Source organism: Lepidochelys kempii, chromosome 8 (genome assembly GCF_965140285.1).
Source record: "Lepidochelys kempii isolate rLepKem1 chromosome 8, rLepKem1.hap1, whole genome shotgun sequence".
NCBI lineage: Eukaryota > Metazoa > Chordata > Testudines > Cheloniidae > Lepidochelys > Lepidochelys kempii.
Window position 1 is genome coordinate 37,978,653 of NC_136387.1, and position 21,992 is coordinate 38,000,644.

At 45.5% G+C, this 21,992-nt stretch overlaps 2 protein-coding genes across 11 annotated transcripts in view; both read left to right on the forward strand.

Moving 5' to 3' along the window:
- Positions 1–18,990, forward strand: part of PCDHAC1 (protocadherin alpha subfamily C, 1) — a 47,506-nt gene extending 28,516 nt beyond the window's left edge. Inside the window, exons 2-3 of the mRNA XM_073356109.2 lie at positions 15,812–16,024; positions 18,742–18,990. Of these exons, the coding sequence (XP_073212210.2) occupies positions 15,812–16,024; positions 18,742–18,990 (462 nt within the window). The remainder of the gene's footprint in view (positions 1–15,811; positions 16,025–18,741) is intronic.
- Positions 1–21,992, forward strand: part of LOC140915797 (protocadherin alpha-C2) — a 362,081-nt gene that overhangs the window by 240,571 nt on the left and 99,518 nt on the right. For 2 of the 10 annotated variants that reach the window (XM_073356096.1, XM_073356101.1), the window contains exon 1: positions 18,749–21,587. The exons of the other annotated variants lie outside the window; for them this stretch is intronic. In XM_073356096.1, coding sequence (XP_073212197.1) covers positions 19,074–21,587 — 2,514 coding nt within the window. In that variant the 5' untranslated portion in view covers positions 18,749–19,073. Of the gene's footprint in view, positions 1–18,748; positions 21,588–21,992 lie in introns of those variants that run through there. 10 annotated transcript variants of the gene reach the window in all.

The window sequence follows — 21,992 nt, forward strand, 5'->3', positions numbered from 1 at the left end:
GCACAGCTTAGCATGCTTAAACCTGGCCTAGGTGGCCAGCTGAGGGTTCCCTATAAATAGGAGAATCTTCTGGTGGTACAGAGCTGGAATAGGCCGTGTGTGTGTGTATGTGAGTAAAGGTGGTGTACAGCTCCTGTGCCATTCCCTTAGGTTGTGCACTTGGGCCTCTATTTTTTATCCTAAGATGATCTTTTGATGGCTGTGGGATGTATGCTGTGGGTTATGTTTGCTGGTAGGTGAAATTCACTCTTGCACGGGGGGCCAACACAAAATCTGTGCTTCTCTTAAGTCCCATTTAAACCATAAAAATGGGATTGAAGTTGCATGTAGGCTTTGTGCTGGTCTTCTATGTGGGGAGAAATTGACTAGATATTAGCAGCATGTGTTAGGGAGCTTATTCTTTCACCCACTTACTTCCCTGGTCCTTCTCGCATGAACAGAGAGCAACAATACCCGAAGTCCAAAGGTGCAAACAATTCGATGTTTATTGGGGTGAACTTCCAGCAAGCATGATTCCAGTTTCCTTCCTTAGTATCCTCCTTCCCAGCTCTGACACCACAGAGCCTTACACCTGTGTCCCTGTTCCCATTCCTACCCTTAGCCAAACATGATTCCAACTTCCTTACTCCCATTCCCTGTTCCCATTTCCCCCTTTAGCAAAACATGATTCCAATTTTCTTACCCCCATTCCCTTTTCCCATCTCCCACACCCACCCCCTCCCTCCCACTCCCACACCCTCATTGACAACAGATTATATAGTAAAACTTGAGTTCTGCTTAGCTATACCTTAACCAATCATTTTCCTGAAATTTAACTAACCAATCCTAACGTATTGTAACATGATTATGTAACCAATTATATCCCACCACCTTAATTAGTTTACACCCAGCAAAATTAATTATACAGCAGACAGGAACAATCACAGAACCAGACGGAGATTATACAGACAAACAACAGCAAAGTGGGAACTATGACAAAACAATACAGAAGTGAGGATTTCACATCCCAGCTATTGATAAGTGAGTTCTTGCCAGACAGGATGCTATCAAACTAAGTTTCCTTTTACATTTTCTAGGCACTTCCCTTTCTCTGGAGGTGATAGGAATACAATCCTGTCCTGATAGTGCCTAACAGCCCAATAGCACCTTATTTCAATGTGACTAGTTTGGAATGTGAGGATGTGACTGTTCGCTTCCCAGCTTATGGCTGCCTCTGCTGCTTAGCCAAAGGCCTGAGCCTAAGCACAGGGCCACAAACTGTCACAGTAAGAGAAGGCCCTTACACCAGCAGACAGTGATTTTGATTCTTTCTTTTATACCTCTAGAACTAGCCAAGTGATAAGAATACACCTAAATTCTTAAAGTACAGGCCTTTGCAGACAGGCCTGAATATCTATATCCTAACAGCATGGTTGAATGGTTTAATGTGGTGCTATAGATGGACTTGAAATAAGTTTAAAAAAATCAGTCATGAAATGGACTGACAGCCAAAGTGAGAAATCTGAGATGACAATGCTCATTTTTGGGGGGTTAGTCAGCAGAGGGACTGCTGCATTTTGAGTAGACCGAAGATGCATTAAGAAATGAGTAGGCAGCCCAATGAACAATTCTCAAGTAATAAAAGCATGAATTAAACATTCTGTGTAAGTTGCATTGTCCCATAATTCAAAAACCTAGCACGGCTGTGTAGATGAAGAAAGGGCACCTTTCTAACATCCTTTTATACAGTTTTATGGGCAGCTCTGAATCAAATATGATTGCGTAGATATAGGCCTTACTAAATTAAGTGCTGAGACTATGGCCTGGTATGGGATCATTTGCTAATTTAGTATAACTATCACTAATGAAGATAAACCATTGAGCTAGTATTGGGAAATACAGAGAACCTGGGAAAGTTGTAGGATCTCCAATAGATTGAAGATGAAAAATACAAAAGATGAAGGAGAAAACATTGAAATTGCAGAAAGCAAAATCTGATCAAATACAGGACATACTGTACACTTAGATGAGTAAACTAGTTAGCATTACAGTGGAAAATGGGGTGTGGGCAGTGGGGAGGCTGTTAAATAACTACATATGTTTAAGAATACCATGATGTGAATATACACAGACACTGGGAAGAATGGGGAGCCTGACAGTGCAACTCTAAGCCCTTTGGTTGATTAATGAGAGGCTCTGATGGGCTTGAAGAAAATCCTATCTAGTTCTTCTCAGCTGGAAGGAATATGACTTCTCCTGATATCACTGCTGGCCTGTATTTTTGATTGAGTGATGTATTTTTATTGTCTGATCTCCAGGATGTCTCTCTAGTTTTTGTGGGAGTGGGAGTGGAATGTTGGGTGTGCACCCATGGTGGGGGAGCACTGTTCATAGTATTCCCCAAACACAGTTTCAGTTGGTTCAGTCCCTGTGCTTAGTGCTCAGCTTCCTACTTTGCCTGAGATACCTGGATCGAATGGAGAGCAAAGCACAGATCAGATGCACTTAACCCCAGCATTTCCCTGGGACAGAATAAAATGTCCCTTTCATACAGAGGAACAACTTGTAGAAATCCTAAGATTATAAGAAGACATATGATGGGAAGAAAAAGAAATGTAGGAAACAAAGGGAGAAGAAAGAGGTCAACTGGGATTAATCAAAGAGGAAGAAACCTTCTTTGAGGACCAAGGGAAGAAGAAAGGCAGTAGAAGGATAGGTGGATGGATTAGAGATAGCAGATGGAAGGATAAAGATGGGAGAATTGTGGAGGGGAAGAAAGAGGGGTGGAGAGAGTTAGGCAAGGAAAAAGGGGCAGAGAAACACAGAGAGTGGTAGAAGGGGAGGAGAGAAGGAGGAAGTCAGAGAGCAAAGGGAAGAAGAATAGGCAGTGGGAGGAAACCTGATGGAGAAAGGGAGAGAGACCAGATTAAAGTGAAGGGGACAAAGCAAGTAAAAGATGGAAAGCAGGAGTGGAGCTGTGAGTGCTGATGGAGGGAAGAAATATGGGGCATGAAAAAACAGATATGCAGGGGGAGAGGAAAGGGGGGAAGATAGAACTCACACAGACAGAAGAACGTGCAGCTAGAAGTGATGCTCAGTGAGCAAGCTCTCAAGGAGATACTATCAAGTATTTAAGAGAAGCCAACTGTCAAGAAGTCATCTAATCAGAAAGTCCAACAGTCATCAATAAAGGCCCACTGACTCATAGGACAGGCCAGTGACTGCTCAAGGCCAGCAGAAGAACCAATTTAATTGGATAAATAAAACAAACCTTGACTCTACCTCATGTCAAAATATGTCTTGTCTTCAGGAATAGGGCTAGGTCAGGGAGACAAGGGTGTGGTTTGAGCCAGATCTTGACCACTGATAAGGTAGTAAACTTACAGTAAAACTGGACTTTAAAGGAAATAAATGAAAAATGGAGAAGAGAAACTCAGAAGCCCTCAGATGCAAAGGGCCCTCCCAACAAAGATAGAAATACAGACAATGTAAAGTTTGTGTATAGGGACATGATAGTAATTAATATAAAATACCTCATTTATACAGATGAATGAGATTCATGGAAGGGTATAGGGGAAAAAACAGCTGCTTATAATTACAGAATTTTAAAGACAGAATAAGAAGAAAAGTCAAATAATAAATGAAATAAAAACAATAAAACATAGAATTAAATATTTATTTACATATATGAAAAATGAACAACCTGGCTAAGAATAAAAGGCATTAGTAGAAGGGTAGGGAAGCTATCTAGACATTTTCTGTGATGTGGGGTCATCAGGATCACAGTGCTCTGAGTATGAAATGTCTGGCATCACTCTGGAAATAAACAATCCCAGTTTCTTAATGCTAACAAACAAATACTGTCAGAGAGAAAAAAAATCATGCACAAAGCATACATCCTCAGAGCTCGGTTTCCCTAACTGAACATTAGGACGCTTCATTTACAGATCTTATCAGTATCTTTATTGGAGTAGGTGCCTTCTGGTAACCCTCTTGTTTTATACCCTGGGGAGTGTTCCCATCATGCTCTGCTCTTATAGGGGTATTCTTTCCCATGTAGAATACATTCCATTTTTCTCTCTGCCATATCACTTATAAAAGGAGGAAGTTAGAAGAGAGTGTTGTGGTCCTGAGGGTGGTAAAAGAACCTTAATAGAAGAGAACAGTAGAATAAATTAAAAATACATTGGCTAATACTCTGATAAAGGGGGTGGGGGAAGGAAAGAAATAGAGGTTACTGCAACCTGCTCACCATAAAGGAGGATAGCCTGTCACATAGCTCAGCTTCTGAATTTATTCTTTTCCTCAATATTCATTTAAAAAGTTGAAGATCACACCCCAAAGAGTAGCATAACTGTAGGAGTGATGAACACTGGGGTGGGGAAATATTAAGATGCAGGGAAAAAATAACAGGGTAACAATTATCTGAAATGAATCTGTTTATGAACCAGTATGTCTTACATTCAGTTCACTTTGTTGAAATTCACTTATGATGGTTTGGGCTAAGGAATTACAGTTCACAAAAGAGCATGACAAAGATCAGAGCTCCGTAGAGAGACATAATGGTGGCTAGGGAGAATGCACTAACTAAAGCCATCAGCAAAACATTTGGCAGTAACAAAGGCACTGAAAGGCTTTGTGGTGAATTTACACAGGTGAAAGTTATTTTGGCAATCTAAGTCTTTAATGTCCTCTCATTTACAATGTTGTAGCATGTGAAATTACAGTCACAAAATTACTGGAAGGACTTTGTAGTCATCATAAAAGTACAACAGAAGACAACCTTGTCTACACTTACAGGAGGATTGACGCTGTGGTGATTGATGCATCGGTGGTCAACTTAGCGGGTCTAGTGAAGACCTTCTAAATCGACGCTGATCGCTCTCCCATCTACTCCTGTACTCCACCTGATTGAGAAGAGTAAGGAGAGTCGACGAGAGAGCGTCTCCCGTCGACGTTGCATAGTGTGGACCCTGCGGTAAGTAGATCTAAGCTATGTCGATTTGAGTTATGCTATTCACATAATTCAAATTGCATAGCTTAGATCTACTTTTCCTTTAGTGTAGACAAGAGATCTCTGTAGTCAGAGGTCTTTAGTGCTAAATTGGTCTAGATAATACTTAGTCCTGCTACGAGTGCAGGGGACTGGACTATAGATGACCTCTCGAGGTCCCTTCCAGTCCTATGATTCTATGACTTTATGATTCTAAATATTGGGGAAAAAGTGAGAAATATTTGAGTGTGCCTCAGAGACCGAGAAAGACAAAGAAATATTTTCCCTATGTACTTCTATTATACATACACCTCTACCCCAATATAACGCGGTCCTCGGGAGCCAAAAAATCTTGCCGCATTATAGGTGAAACCGTGTTATATCGAGCTTGCTTTTGGCCTCGAGCAAAAGCATTTTCTGTGGGAACCTCTTGGGGGTGACAGCGGGTGTGCGGTGCCCTGGGCTGGGCTGGTGGGGAGCTCTGGGTGTCATGGAGCTGCCGGGGCTGTTCTCGTGGCCGGGCTGCACTGCTCGCCGTGGGGCTGCTGGCTCGCAGCAGTTGCTGTGACTGGCCGTGGCGCAGGGCAGCGCGGTGGCGGGATCGCCCGCCCGCTGGCTTCGCCACCACTACTGCTGCTGGGGATGGATGTGGTTCGTGGAGCCGCGGTGAGTGTCAGGCAGCAGCAGAGAAGCGGCTGCTATAAAGGGGAGGGGGTGAGGGATGCTTGCTAGCCGCAGTCAGTGCAGCCTCCTTCCCCCGCCTTGAAAGCCTGGGTGTTAGTGTCTGAGCCAGAGAGCGAGCTGGGGAAGTCGGGGAAGTGCCGCCGGCTTGCAGTGCTGCAGTCCCCTGTCTCTGAATCAGCGATAGCGGCTCGTGGAGCGGAACCCATGCAGTGTTATTCTGATTATACAGAGGAGGAGGAGGAAAGCTAAGTCTCCCATGCCCTATCCAACGCCCCCATTCCCCATCCCCTGACGCCCTGCCCCCAGAACCTATGAACCATCCAACCCCCCCTGCTCCCTGTCCCCTGACTGCCCCCCGAGACCCTCTGCCCCTTATCCAACCCTTCGGCCCTGGCCCGGCACCCTTAACACGCTGCTCAGAGCAGCGTGTCAGAGCCAGACACGCTGACGGGCTGATCCGCCAGAGCGTGCAGCCCCGCCCCGCCAGAGCGCTGCTTTACCGCGTTATATCCGAATTCGTGTTATATTGGGTTGCGTTATATCGGGGTAGAGGTGTATTATGTCTGTCTGAATCCACCTTTACAACAAATCTCTCACTCTTGCTGTCTCTCTTTGCAGACCATTTTCTAAAACAACAGCAAATGCACTACTGAGCAAAAAGAAATAGTTTGTGACCTAAATACAGGCAATATTTAGACTACATTTTGTCTGGTTGGCTAGAAGCCCCACATCCAGGAGTAACAGCAGTGTTTAAAATAGTCTGGTTTGAGCTGTCTCAGAGATACAAAAGGAAATTCTGAACCGATTAGATTCAGACCAAAGAGAAGAGCAGATACACTGATATATGTATCTATATATCTCTATATATAGATATATATAGATATATATATATAGAAATGAAAGAACAGATTCATACCAATGAGCAATTTGGCACAATATTACAAAGAAAGAAGACATGAGTTACAAATGAGAGGACCTGTCTACAAGCAAGTTAGGCACAAAAGATGATCTAATCTAATCGCCTTTTATGATGATCTAATCTAATCTAATCGCCTTTTATGGTGAGATTACTGGTTCTGTGGATGAAGGGAAAGCAGTGGATGTATTGTTTCTTGACTTTAGCAAAGCTTTTGACACGGTCTCCCATAGTATTCTTGTCAGCAAGTTAAGGAAGTATGGGCTGGATGAATGCACTATAAGGTGGGTAGAAAGCTGGCTAGATTGTCGGGCTCAACGGGTAGTGATCAATGGCTCCATGTCTAGTTGGCAGCCGGTATCAAGTGGAGTGCCCCAAGGGTCGGTCCTGGGGCCGGTTTTATTCAATATCTTCATAAATGATCTGGAGGATGGTGTGGATTGCACTCTCAGCAAATTTGCGGATGATACTAAACTGGGAGGAGTGGTAGATACGCTGGAGGGGAGGGATAGGATACAGAAGGACCTAGACCAATTGGAAGATTGGGCCAAAAGGAATCTGATGAGGTTCAATAAGGATAAGTGCAGGGTCCTGCACTTAGGACGGAAGAACCCAATGCACAGCTACAGACTAGGGACCGAATGGCTAGGCAGCAGTTCTGCGGAAAAGGACCTAGGGGTGACAGTGGACGAGAAGCTGGATATGAGTCAGCAGTGTGCCCTTGTTGCCAAGAAGGCCAATGGCATTTTGGGATGTATAAGTAGGGGCATAGCGAGCAGATCGAGGGACGTGATCGTTCCCCTCTATTCGACGTTGGTGAGGCCTCATCTGGAGTACTGTGTCCAGTTTTGGGCCCCACACTTCAAGAAGGATGTGGATAAATTGGAGAGAGTCCAGCGAAGGGCAACAAAAATGATTAGGGGACTGGAACACATGAGTTATGAGGAGAGGCTGAGGGAGCTGGGATTGTTTAGCCTGCAGAAGAGAAGAATGAGGGGGGATTTGATAGCTGCTTTCAACTACCTGAAAGGGGGTTCCAAAGAGGATGGCTCTAGACTGTTCTCAATGGTAGCAGATGACAGAACGAGGAGTAATGGTCTCAAGTTGCAGTGGGGGAGGTTTAGATTGGATATTAGGAAAAACTTTTTCACTAAGAGGGTGGTGAAACACTGGAATGCGTTACCTAGGGAGGTGGTAGAATCTCCTTCCTTAGAGGTTTTTAAGGTCAGGCTTGACAAAGCCCTGGCTGGGATGATTTAACTGGGAATTGGTCCTGCTTTGAGCAGGGGGTTGGACTAGATGACCTTCTGGGGTCCCTTCCAACCCTGATATTCTATGATTCTATGATTGAAACATGGAAATAAATGTCTACGGCAGTACCAGAAACAAGAAATTCACACCAGCTCAGGAGGAATCTAAGAATACATTTAGGGAAGGGGAAAATCACAGCTGCAAGAGCAGATCATGCTCTCAGGAAAATCCCATGGAGTGTGAGGAAAATGCAGAATATGCGCTGGAAAAATCCCAGTTCTTTTATTTTCAGAACCACGCTATCCCCATTCTGACTCCAGTGAATATTTTGGGCTCAGCAGAGGGGTGGGCAGAGAGGGTGGAGGCTTATCAGAGAGAGGGTCACAATCTGTGATGTTTTTCCCCTTCAAACATTCCCCCTTAAATAGCTATGCAATCCACAAGTGTTTTTTCCCTCTGTAAAATAATACTGATTTCTGAGAGTTTCTTCTCCACACTATAACACCACTCCCTTTCACAAACATATTCCCTGAGGGAGAGAGGGATGGGGGCAGGCAGGAAACCAGTGGATACAGGGATCCTGAGGGAGCCTGCTGCAGGTAAGAAGGGGATTGGGGAAGTAGTGTGGGCCTCTGTCCAAAAGCATTGGCCCTCTTGTGATTTTCCCATGGATCTCAGAACATCTGTGGGGTTAGAGGATCGTGCTCCTACAGTAGGACAAATTATCTGTAGGCAACTTTGCAGGTTCAAACTCAGGAAGTTTCCTGGCCCCTACAAAGGTTTTTCCTGCATAAGGCATAATCTTGCTCATGATTGCTGACTGCCCTTTTCATGTTCTAATCCTGTGTGTGGATTGACTTGATTTAATTCTGAATAAGGCAAATCAAGTTGTAGACAACAAAATGCAAGATTTATAGAGTAGCACCCACTGGCAGCCAGCGCTTCCCCTTCCCTCTCAGTGCCTCCTGCCCACCGGTGGCCCTGCCGGTCAACTTTTCTCCCTCCCTCCCAGCACCTCCTGCCCACCGCAGATCAGCTGTTCTGGGGCATCCAGGAGGTGCTTGTAGGGACGGGGAGGAGCAGGGACAGGGCATGCTTGGGGGCGGGGATGGAACTGGGCGGGAATAGGCGGGGCGGGAATAGGAAGGGCAGGGGTGGGGGCTTGGAATGAAGGGGTAGAGTGGAGGTAGGGCCTAAGGCGGAGTGAGGGCAACAAAAGGCAGGACGGGGATGGGAACTTGGGGGAAGGGATTGGATGGGGATGGGGCCTGAAGCGGAGCAGGGGTTGAGCACTCCCGGGGCCAGGAGGAAGCCGGCACCTGTGCCTCACAGCACTGGCCCAACCCTTCCAATATCCCATCTCTAGCCATGGCTATCTCTGATGCTTCAGAGGAACAGGAGATCAAAACTGCAGCCCAGCATTCATCAACTAAGAGGTCTTATTACTGCCTTGTACAATGGCATTAATTCTTCTCTATCTCTACTGGAAATGCCTCATTTAAAACATCCCAGGATTGCATTTGCCTTTTTTGCAGCCACATGACATTGGTAGCTCATAGTTAAAGCTAAAATTTTGTCATGGGTATTTTTAGTAAAAGTCACAGACAGGATGTGGGCAATAAACAATAAATAAGGGAAGCCCAAGCCCCACAGTGTGGAGCTGACAGCACGAGCCCCACCACCTGGGGCTGACAGACAGAGCCCTGACACTCAGGGCTGAAGTCATGGTGGTAATGTAAAATCACAGAATCCTTGACGTCCATGACCAACTCATAGCCTTACTCATAGTCATCCTGTGATCGACCATATCTCTCTCCTCCTCTGTTGCTTTGAGCTGATAAGCCGCCAGCTTGTATCAGAAATTATTTTTATTAGATCCTAAGTGCACATCCTTACATCCTTGCACTATTGAATTTCATCCCATTTCTGTTATTCCAGTCTTCAAGGTCATCCAGATATTTCTGTACAATATTCCAGTCCTCTGTGTCAGCAATGCCTCCCAACTTTGAATCCTTAGCACATTTCATTAAAAGAAAAGGAGTGCTTGTGGCACCTTAGAGACTAAGCTCACTTCACGAAAGCTTATGCTCAAATAAATTTGTTAGTCTCTGAGGTGCCACAAGTACTCCTTTTCTTTTTGCAGATACAGATTAACATGGCTGCTACTCTGAAACCTGTCACATTTCATTAAGACACTTCTACTTTTTGTGCCAAAGTCATTAATAAAAATATTGTATAAGATTGAGTCAGATATGTAAAGTTATATCCCTCTCTTGGGTAAAAAATGACAGAGGAATATTATTTAGGCTCATGACATATTCTCCTGACGCAAAGGCCTGGTCTATACACAGATTTTATACTGCTATAATTATTTAAATTAGGAGTGTAATTTTTTTTAACCAAATTGTTATACCAGTGAATCTCCTAGTTTGGGTGCCATTATACCCATATACTGGTGTCTTATATTGGTTTAGTTTCTTTCCTTCCTGTACAGGAATTTGCTATACCAATATAACCACTTTTATACTGGTATAATTGTATCCACTTTAGAGGAGTTGCACTGTTTTAACAATGCCAGTATCATTACCGCTACAGACTAGGGACCGAATGGCTAGGCAGCAGTTCTGCGGAAAAGGACCTAGGGGTGACAGTGGATGAGAAGCTGGATATGAGTCAGCAGTGTGCCCTTGTTGCCAAGAAGGCCAATGGCATTTTGGGATGTATAAGTAGGGGCATAGCGAGCAGATTGAGGGACGTGATCGTTCCCCTCTATTCGACATTGGTGAGACCTCATCTGGAGTACTGTGTCCAGTTTTGGGTCCCACACTACAAGAAGGATGTGGATAAATTGGAGAGAGTCCAGCGAAGGGCAACAAAAATGATTAGGGGTCTAGAACACATGACTTATGAGGAGAGGCTGAGGGAGCTGGGATTGTTTAGCCTGCAGAAGAGAAGAATGAGGGGGGATTTGATAGCTGCTTTCAACTACCTGAAAGGGGGTTCCAAAGAGGATGGCTCTAGACTGTTCTCAATGGTAGCAGATGACAGAACGAGGAGTAATGGTCTCAAGTTGCAGTGGGGGAGGTTTAGATTGGATATTAGGAAAAACTTTTTCACTAAGAGGGTGGTGAAACACTGGAATGCGTTACCTAGGGAGGTGGTAGAATCTCCTTCCTTAGAGGTTTTTAAGGTCAGGCTTGACAAAGCCCTGGCTGGGATGATTTAACTGGGAATTGGTCCTGCTTCAAGCAGGGGGTTGGACTAGATGACCTTCAGGGGTCCCTTCCAACCCTGATATTCTATGATTCTATGATTAAAGGAATACTACATACTGTGTGTGTAGACAAGGCCTAAATGAGCCTGTGTTTGTAGGTGGTGCATGCATGTAATATCCATTAACTTCAATAAGAGTTGGGCATATACAGCAGCTGAAGATTTGGGCCCAATATGTTATCATTGGATGGTTTTGCCATTGGAGGGTCAGATTCCGATATTCTGCTCATGTTGAATAATACATTGAGTTGAAGTCAGTGAAACCACTCATAGTATAAGATGATGTTCTTTGTGAGTAAGGGTATCAGAATCTGGTTCTTAATGGGGGTCTACTTTTAAAAATTGTAAAACATTAACTCAATAGATACTGAAGTGCTGCTTCTCAACCTCTGCCTTTTACTGGAAAAATCAATGTTACTAGAGATCAAGTCCTGAAGCCCTTCCTCAATAGGAGTTTCTCCTGAATAAGTACTGCAGGACTCTCTTTGCGTTTACTAAGTGTATCGTCTCATAGAGATAACTAAAGTTATCATGACCATCAAAAAATTTTATTTTGATTTAAATCTACCCAGGGAACATTTAATCAGAACATACTCAGTTTCACCATCTCAGTTAAAAGCAGAAGTGTAGTCAGTACACAATTGTGTAAATCTAATATTTTAAGAAAGGAGATACTATGCTATATTTATGTACACATTACTGTAGCTAGTGCTGCTGTGTGGGATTAATCTGTAAAATGGGAATAATAGTATTTATGTGTATTGTGAGTCTTAAATCTAATGGTCGGAATTTGGGTGTCATTGGGAATTATGGGTAATCAGAATTTCTGAAAATTAGGGGACATATTTTCAAAAGAGCTTAGCACCCAAACTTGCATTGATCAATGGGAAGGAAAAATTATTAAATGCATGCAAAAATGGCACACAGTACTTTATTTATGTGTCACTCAGAGACTCACATTTAATTTCAAAATCTGTCATATGCTGCCAAACTTTTGGTGTCTTTGGTCCTAAATCCATTGAATAACATCATGATCATAGTAACACATCTAGTAATGTTCTATATGTGGTCTTGTTAATGCCTCATATGTTACTGTTAAAATAACTTCCAATTTCAAAAATTTTAAATGGTTAATATTAATTTTCACTTCTAACATGCCTTTTATTGGAGGAGCTCAAAATACTGTGATCAGATTTTTCAAGTGAAATCATAGAAATGTAGGACTGGAAGGTACCCTCGATAAGTCATTTAGTCTAGTTCCTTGCGCAGAGTCAGGATTAAGTATTATCTAGACCATCCTTGACAGGTGCTTTTCTAACCTGTTCTTAAAAACCTCTAGTGATGGAGATTCCACACCCCACCTAGTTAATTTGTTCCAGTACTTAGCTACCCTTACAGTTAGGAAGCTTTTCCTAATGTTTGACCTAAATCTCCCTGACAGCAGGGGTGCTGAAACAATTTGTATAGTGGGGGTGCTGAGAGCCATTGAGCCAAATTGTAAACCCTGTATATGATGGAAACTGCAGCACCCCCAGCACCCCGAGTTCCAGTACCTATGCCTGACAGTAATTTAAGCCCATTACTTCTTGTCCTGTCCTCAGTGGCTAAAGAGAACTATTTGTCACCCTTCTCTTCATAGCAACCTTTTATGTACTTGACGACAGTTATCATGTCCCCCCTCAGTCTTTTCTTCTCCAGTTTTTTAAGCATCCTATCTTTCCAATGCATTGGTATAGTTTGCTTTTGTACCCTGAATCTCTTTAAAAAATGCCAACTCTTTGGAACTAATTTTTCCCTTAGACTTGCTTCCCACGGGATCTTACCTACCAATTCTCTGAGTTTGCTAAAGTCTGCATTCTTGAAATCCTTGTAGGTCATGTTTTCTAGATCTTTTGTCATTTTTGTTGCTCTCCTCTGGACTTTCTTCAATTTGTCCATATCTTTCCTGAAGTGTGGTGCTCAGAACTGGACACAATACTCCAGCTGAGGCCTTATCAGTGCTGAGTAGAGTGGAATAATTACTTCTTGTGTCCTGCTTACAACACTTCTGCTTATACATCCCAGAATGATGTTCACTTTTTTTTTTACAACAGGATTACATTGTTGACCCATATTTAGTTTGTGATCCACTATAGCCCCATGTCTTTTTCCACAGTACTGCTTCCGAGGCAGTCATTTCCCGTTTTCTATATGTGTAATTGATTATTCCTTCTTAAGTGTAGTACACTACATTTTTCCCTATTGAATTTACTTCTGTTTAATTCAGACCATTTCTACAGTTTGTCAAGATCATCTTGAATTCTAATCCTGTCCTCCAAAGCACTTGCAACCCCTCCTAGCTTGCTGTCATCTGCAAACTTTATAAGTATACTCTCTGTGCCATTATCCAAATCATTTTTGAAGATATTCAATAGAACCAGACCCAGGAGAGATCCCTGCAGGACCCCATTCAATATGTCTGTCCAGCTCAATTGTGAACCATTGATAACTACTCTCTGAGAATGGTTTTCCAGACAGTTGTGCATTCACCTTCTAGTAGATTCATCTAGGTTGTATTTCTCTGGTTTGTTTATGAGATCATGTGAGACAGTATCAAAAGCCTTAATAAAGTTGAGATATATGACACCTTCTGATTCTCCCCATCCACAAGGCTTGTTACTCTGTCAAAGAAGCATATTAGCTTGGTTTGACATGATTTGTTCTTGACAAATCCATGTTGATTGTTGCTTATTACCTTATTATCTTCTAGGTGGTTACAAATTGATCATTTGATTATTTGCTCCATTATCTTTCCAGGTACCAAAGTTAAGATGACTGGTCTATAATTCCCTGGGTTGTCCTTATTCCCCTTTTTATAGATAGGTACTATATTTGCTCTTTTCTAGTCCTCAGGTATATCTCCCGTCCTCCAATGAGTTCTCAAAGATAATTGCTAATGGTTCAGAGATCTCTTCAGTCAGTTCCTTAAGCATTCTAGGATGTGTTTCATCAGGCCCTGCCAATCTGAAGACATGTAACTTGTCTAAGTAATTCTTAACTTGTTCTTTTTCTATTTTACCCTCAGATCCTGCCCCATTTACACTTTTGTTCTCTATGTTAGTCGTCTGATCCTTGCTAACTTTTGTGGTGAAAACTGAAACAAAAAAGACAAGAACATAAGAATGGCCAGAATTGGTCAGACCAACGATCCATCTAGCTCAATATCCTGTCTTCTGACACTGGCCAATGCTAAGTGTTTCAAAGGGAATGAATAGAACAGGTAATCAACAAATGATCATCCCCTGTCGCCCATTCCCAGCTTCTGGCATACAGAGGCTAGGAATGTTTAACTTCAGCTATTACTGCATTTTCTGTTATTGTCTTTCCTGCCTCATTTAGTAATGGGCCTATCCTGTCCCTGGTCTTCCTCTAGCTCCCCATATATTTGTAAAATGCTTTCTTGTTACTAGCTAGTTTAATCTTGCTTTGTGCCTTGGCCTTCCTAATTTTATCCCTACATGCTTGTGTTTATATATATATATATATATATATATATATATATATATATATATATATATATATATATATATATATATATATATATTCATCCTTTGTCATTTGACCTACTTTCCACTTCTTGTATGACTCTTTTTTAGTTCCAGGTCACTGAAGATCTCCTGGTTAAGCCAAGGGAAAAAATCTTACCATACGTCCTATCTTTCCAATGCATTGGTATAGTTTCCTCTTGTACCCTGAATCTCTTTAAAAAATGCCAACTCTTTGGAACTAATTTTTCCCTTAAACTTGCTTCCCACGGGATCTTACCTACCAATTCTCTGAGTTTGCTAAAGTCTGCCTTCTTGAAATCCATTGTCTTTGTTCTGTTGTTTTCCCTCCTACTATTCCTTAGAATCATGAACTCTATCATTTCACCCAAGCTGCCTTCCACCTTCAAATTCTCAACTAGTTCCTCCCAGTTTGTCAGAATCAAATCCAGAATAGTCTCTCTTCTAGTCACTTTCTCCACCTTCTGTCTCCAATAACTTGTTGGGTAATCTGTGCCCTGCTGAATTATTTTCCCAACAAATGTCTGGATATTTGAAGTCCCCCATCACCACCAAGTCCTGTATTTTGGTTTAGTTTGTTAGTTGTTTAAAAAAGTCTCATCCACCTCTTCTTCCTGGTTAGGTGGTCTTTAGTAGACTCTGCCATGACATCACCCTTGTATTTTACCCCTTTTATCTTTACCCGGAGACTTTCAACAGGTCTGCCTCCCACGAGTCTCAACCTCAGTGCAAGTGTATACATCTTTGATATACAAGGCAACACCTCCTCCCTTTTTCCCTGCCTGTACTTCCTGAATAAGGTGTACCATTCTATTCCAATATTCCTGTCATATGAATTATTCCAACAAGTTTCTATAGTGCCAATTATGTAATATTTGTGATTATTCACTAGTATTTCTAGTTCTTCCTGTTTATTCCCCATACTTCTTGCATTCATATACAGACATCTAAGATGTTTATTAGATTTCTCCTCTATATACCCTCTTGTCTCTCTTTTGTCCATGCTGCAATTTCCCATGTTTCCCCCAGATTCTGACCCTTCACCCAGGTCTCCATTTTTTGGATTTACCTGTGGGTTTTTGTCTCCTGCCCCCGTCAAACCTAGTTTAAAGCCTGCCTCTCTAGGTTTTCCAGTCTGTATCCAAAGATACTCTTACCCTTACTTGACAGGTGGACCCCATTGCTGCTCAACAGTCCTATTTGGAACAAGATCTGATAGTCAAGGAAGCTGGAGCCCTTCTGTTGACGCCATCCATGCAGTCATGTATTTACTTCCAGGATGTGTCTGTCTCTGCCTGGATCCGTACCCTCGACCAGAAGGATCCTTCACCCTCACCCCCAGAGTCCTGTAGTCACTTCTGCTATGCTCAGGTCATACCTCCAGTAACATTAGTGCCTACCTGGATGAGCAGCATGGTGTAGTAGTCAGAGGGCTGGATGATCCTTGGCAATCTTTCTGTAGTGACTTGGCTATGGGCCCCTGACAGGCAGCACACCTATCCCAGGATGCAAGGTCAGGCCTTCAGATGGATGCCTCTGTCCCCCTTGGAAGGGAATTGTCCACCACCACCACCCTTCATTTCCTCTTGTGAGTGGTGGCCACAATCCTCCCAGCCTTGGCTGTGGTTCTCCTCCTCCACCCTTGGGGGAGATTCCTCATCCTTTTTTTCCAGGGCAGCATGTTGTCTTTTTTTATCTCTGTGGATGGGTAGGTTGCAAGATCCATACTTAGGTAACCCTCCACCCCAAAATATATATATATATATATATGGAGCCAGATTTTCAAAAGAACTTTGCTCCCATTTGGGCACATATCTGAAGGGGCCAGATTTTCAAACATGTAGAACACCCAGAAACTCCCACTGGCCTTCCTGGTCTGAACAGGCCTAAATTTGTCTAACTTTCAAAAATAAGTTGGTTTGGGTGGCTCCCAGCAGTGACTGCTGAAGTCAGTGGAATCTATTGGTTGCTCAGCATGTTTGAAAATGAGGCCACTTATTTAAGTCCCTATATTTGTAAGTAGGAACCTAACTTAGATGCTTTGATGCTTCTCCGTTAGCAATGTTTTTGTGTGCCCTGTACACATTGATCAAGACAGCCATTGCACCATTGGCTGTAATTTTGACAGTTCTGATAAACTATGTGGGGGGAGGGATAGCTCAGCGGTTTGAGCATTGGCCTGCTAAACCCAGCATTGTGAGTTCAATTCCTGAAGGGGCCATTTAGGGATCTGGGGCAAAAATTGGGTATTGGTCCTGCTTTGAGTAGGGGGTTGGACTAGATGACCTCCTGAGGTCCCTTCCAACCCTGATATTCTGTGTGAACTTGGGCCTTGCTGGTACTTGAATATGAGTCTAAAAGGAGCATTGGAAAACAAATGCAACTACTATTTCTTCTCCTGAACCTCTCCCTACAGTTCTAGTTGCATTTGCCTCACTGTTTGCCTGTATATTATTATGTAAAATAAACTGAAGCCCATGTTAAATAATCTCATAGTTCATGGTTGTGACTTGCAAAATTCAACCAGTGGATAGTGGCAGGGTAGGACTGTTACAGCAGTGGTTGAGAGGATCAAGGAAGGAGAGGTAGCAGTGAGAGGAAATACTCCCCAAAAGAGTGGGGAGGGTAATGCAGCAAGAATGAATTAAAGTGGGGGGCAGAGAAGACGGTCTTTAAGAAGGAAAGCAACATAACTGTAGAAGTACACTGGTAGAACCAGCTGTAAGCAAAAACACACTGGGGGAGGGGAGTGCATGCTTTTCAGAGTGTGCTGATTTAACACTCATGAGCTGATGCAGTCTAGCTCTGCAGCAGCAGCAGTAGGACCAGAAGTCTAGGCAACTCAGCAGTGAGACTGGACAGGAAGGCAGTTCATTCCCTGTTTTCCCCTCTAGCACCTAGAATGAGGAGCGGGAAAGAGGCCAAAGAACCACTCTGTATTCCTTTCCTATGACAAGCTGCTGCCTTGCTTTTGTTTGGGGCCCCACAGCTTGCCCTGGTGGTGGCCTTGTGGGTAGAAAAAATGCAGACAGGAATTAATGTTGGTAAATATGGGAAGGCTTCTTCCACATCCCCTATATCCATGGCCAGTCTGGGACAGGGAGAGGGGTAGGAGGGCCATTTGGCCTGGACCTCAAGCTCAAAGGGGCCTCAAATTTAGACACTTGTTAATTTGTGGCATTTAATAAGTTTCACAGCTTGTTTTTATGCACATTCCTATCAAACCAAAACGGGGGACACTTTCTCAGCTTAGAGCTGCAAATTTGAGCAAATAAGAAATGTGATTTGGTGAAAGACATCATTTTTTGTTATCTGATATAGATTTGGTCATATTAAAGATTTTTAGATGTTCATAAATATTAGTAAAAATATATCGGTTCTGATGGCACAAGATTAGACCGTGAAGAGTGTGTCCTCTCAGACCAGCTGCTTATATAAACAAACCACCACTAGTGTCTGGTGCTGGATCAGGTGTGTGTTGAAAGGGGTCTTAAAAGCTGGAAGTGGCTTGGGCCCTCTCTGGACCTCTGAGAGGGCCTGCCTATATCATAGGAGATAGGTGTTAGACATTAGACCAAAGAGCCTCTGCAGTAGCAGGCGACAGCCCCGGGTAGAAGAGCTATCTTTCTCTTTGTCTAGACATAAAACGTATGTAAACACACACATGGACATCACACTCACTCTTTCTCCTAATTTGAGTGTGGGCGGGAAGGCAGGGCTTTTAGGAATTGAAGGGGTCCCTGACTGTCTCCCTGGGGAGGAGAGAGGTATCTCTGTGAAGGGGGGTGGCTATGGGGGTAGTTGGCTCTGAACTCCCAGGGGCTGAGGAGAGGGTGCGGGGGCGGTCCTGGTGTGTGTTGGGGGGATTGGTGCTGCGGTTGGCTCCGGTGAAGAGCTCCCTGGGGAAGGGGCTCGCCCCTGTGTGGGATAGGTGCTGTGGCTGGCGGGGCACTCTTGCCCTCCACGGGGTAGCCGGCAGGCCGCGCAGCCCCCTCCCGTGCAGTCTGGCTGCTGCTTGCCTCGGTGTCGCTGTTCCCTGCCCGGGTGCTGAATTGGAGCCAGCTGGAGCTCAGCGCCCCTCCCCCGCACACTCCACGCAGCAGCCACAGAAGGAGGAAGTGGAGCTGCGAGTCCCCCGAGCTGCTGGAGGAGGAGAGGCCGGATCCGCCGCCGCAGGGCCGGGTAGCAGCCGAGCCGGGGAGCATGGATTTTCTGAGGAAGCGGGCGGCTCGGGAGCCGGCAGCGGTGGAGGCTGCAGGGGCGGCGGCAGCGCCGGGCGCAGCGAGCGGCGCCTGCTAGCCGGGTGCATGAACCCGCTGCTGGGTGTGGGAGGCGGCGGCGGCGGCTGAGGGATGTGAGGCCCGGCAGGGCTGCGAGCGCGTCAGGTGAAAGCTGAGCTCGGCTCCCCCCACCCCTCCCTCCGCCCTCGGCCATGGCGCCGTCTTCTCCCCGCCACTGCTGCGGGGCGGCGGCGCTCCGGATCCTGGCTCTCCTGCTCCTGCTGTGCCTGGGGCCGGCGGGCGGGCAGCTCCGCTACTCGGTGCAGGAGGAGCTGCAGCGCGGCGCCTTCGTGGGGAACGTGGCGAGCGACCTGGGCGTGGATCCGCAGCGGCTGTCGGCTCGGGGCGCACGGCTGACCTCGGGCAGCGGGCGGCAGTACCTGGAGCTGGATCTGGGCCGCGGGGCGCTGCTGGTGAAGGAGCGCATGGACCGGGAGGCGCTGTGCGAGCTTAGCCCCTCCTGCTTCCTCAGCCTGGAGCTGGTGATCGAGCAGCCCATCGAGGTGCACAACGTGGAGGTGGAGGTGCTGGACATCAACGACAACGCGCCACGCTTCCCGCGGCAGGGCTACCGGCTGGAGGTCAGCGAGTCTGCTGTGCCCGGCGCCCGCTTCCACATCGAGAGCGCGCAGGACCCCGACGTGGGCACCAACTCGGTGCAGAGCTACCGGCTCAGCCCCAACCAGCACTTCGCCCTGGACCTCAAAGGCTTCCAGCGCGGAAGCAAACTTCTGGAGCTGGTGCTGCAGCAGCCCCTGGACCGGGAGCAAAGCGCCTTGCAGCAGCTGGTGCTCACCGCCATGGATGGGGGCAGCCCCGCCAGGTCTGGCACGGCCCAGATCTCCATTCGGGTCATGGACACAAACGACAACTCGCCCGTCTTTGACCGATCCACCTACTCAGTGAACCTGCTGGAGAATGCGGTCCCGGGCACGCTGGTGGTGAAGCTGAACGCCTCGGACCCGGACGAGGGCTCCAACGGGGAGGTGCTGTACTCCTTCAGCGGCTACACCCCCCAGAAGGTGCGGCAGCTCTTCAGCATCGACCCCGTCTCCGGCGAGGTGAGAGTCAACGGCACGCTGGACTACGAGGAGGCCTCCTCCTATGAGATTTATGTGCAGGCCACCGACCGGGGCCCTGTGTCCATGGCCGGGCACTGCAAGGTGCTGGTCAATATCGTGGACGCCAACGATAATGCCCCCGAAGTGGTGCTGACCTCCCTGTACAGCCCGGTGCCGGAGAATGCCTGGCCCGAGACTGTGGTGGCTTTAATGAGTGTAACCGACCAGGACTCCGGGCCGAACAAGCAGGTCAGTCTGAGCATCCCTCCCAACATCCCCTTCAAACTCAACTCCTTCAAAAACTCCTACACGCTGGTCACGCAGGGCAACCTGGACCGCGAAAGGGCTTCCTCCTACAACATCACGGTCACGGCTACGGACGCCGGGACCCCTCCCCTCTCTTCCCACAAAGTGATACAAGTGTACATCTCTGATGTCAACGACAACCCTCCGCGGTTCGAAGAGCCCATGTATTCCGTTTACATCCCCGAGAACAACGCGCTCGGGGTTTCGCTGTGCACTGTCAAAGCCATCGATGCCGATGCCAACGAAAATGCCTATGTGTCCTATTCTCTCCTGAAAGGGGAAATTCAAGGGCTACCTGTCATATCCTACGTCTCCATTAAATCCGACAATGGTAACATATATGCGGTCAACTCCTTTGATTACGAGAAGTTAAGGGAGTTTCAGGTTGTTGTTCAGGCCCAGGATGCTGGGACCCCAGCACTTAGCAGCACTGTCACTGTCCACGTGTATGTGGTGGATCAGAATGACCATGCCCCTCAGATTCTGTACCCTACCTCAACCAACGCCTCGGCAGCCTTGGAGATGATCCCTCGCTCGGCACACGCAGGTTATTTGGTTACCAAAGTAATAGCCATTGATGCAGACTCTGGACAAAATGCATGGTTGTTCTACCATCTGGCTCAAGCCTCAGACCCAGATCTCTTCAGAGTGGAGCTACACAGCGGGGAGATTAGGACTACTCGCAAACTGGGGGATGACAGTGTTACTACTTTCAACCTGTCAGTTGTTGTGAGAGACAATGGAGAGCCATCCCTGTCCTCAGCAGTAGCCATAACCATCGCTGTTGTGGATAGAGTTTCCAAAATCATCCCTGACACAAGGAGGCATATCAAAAGTACTAGAAACTACTCAGAGATAACACTGTATCTCATTATTGCTCTGAGCTCAGTTTCATTCATATTTCTTTTGACAATCATTGTCCTAACAGTCATCAAGTGCTACAGATACAGTGTGTATGGTGACTCCTGTTGTGGAAGTTTTTGTGGGCTCAGAGAAAGGTATCCTGCTGAAACGTACAAGCAGGCTAACAACAACGTTGACAATAGGATACCGCATGGTTTAAAAGTACAGCCACATTTTATTGAAGTGCGGGGGAATGGGTCTCTCACTAAGACCTACTGCTATAAGGCATGTCTGACTGCAGGATCAGGAAGTGACACTTTCATGTTTTACAATACTGGTGGCCCAACGGGAACAGGTCCTCATGCAGTGATGGCTGAGAGACATCTGACAGGACAGAGTGGTCAGAGTGCACAAAACCTGATCATACTTAAAAATGACTCCATTACGCCTAATGAGGTGAGGATGAATTGATACATGACCAGAACCATGTTCTGAACCTAACAATGTGTCCTTATCTGAAGGTTAAAAGTGGAATGTCTAGATTCAGTTTATTCCCTATTTTGGTTGCTGAATTCTAATCTATGAAACACGGTTTGGTTTCTAGGTAAATACTGGGGCTTTCTAGGTTTATTTGGTAAGTTAGTGGCTCAGTGTGAGCACATTGTTTGAGACTCACTTAATTTCTGTTGTAGATGGTATAGAAAAGGTTTCCCCTTCCTCAACCCCCTCCCCTTTTCTTTACAGATATGCCCACTCCAACAAACTACTGAGGAATGACACATGTAATCTTAGGTTTCAGAGGAACAGCCGTGTTAGTCTGTATTCGCAAAAAGAAAAGGAGTACTTGTGGCACCTTAGAGA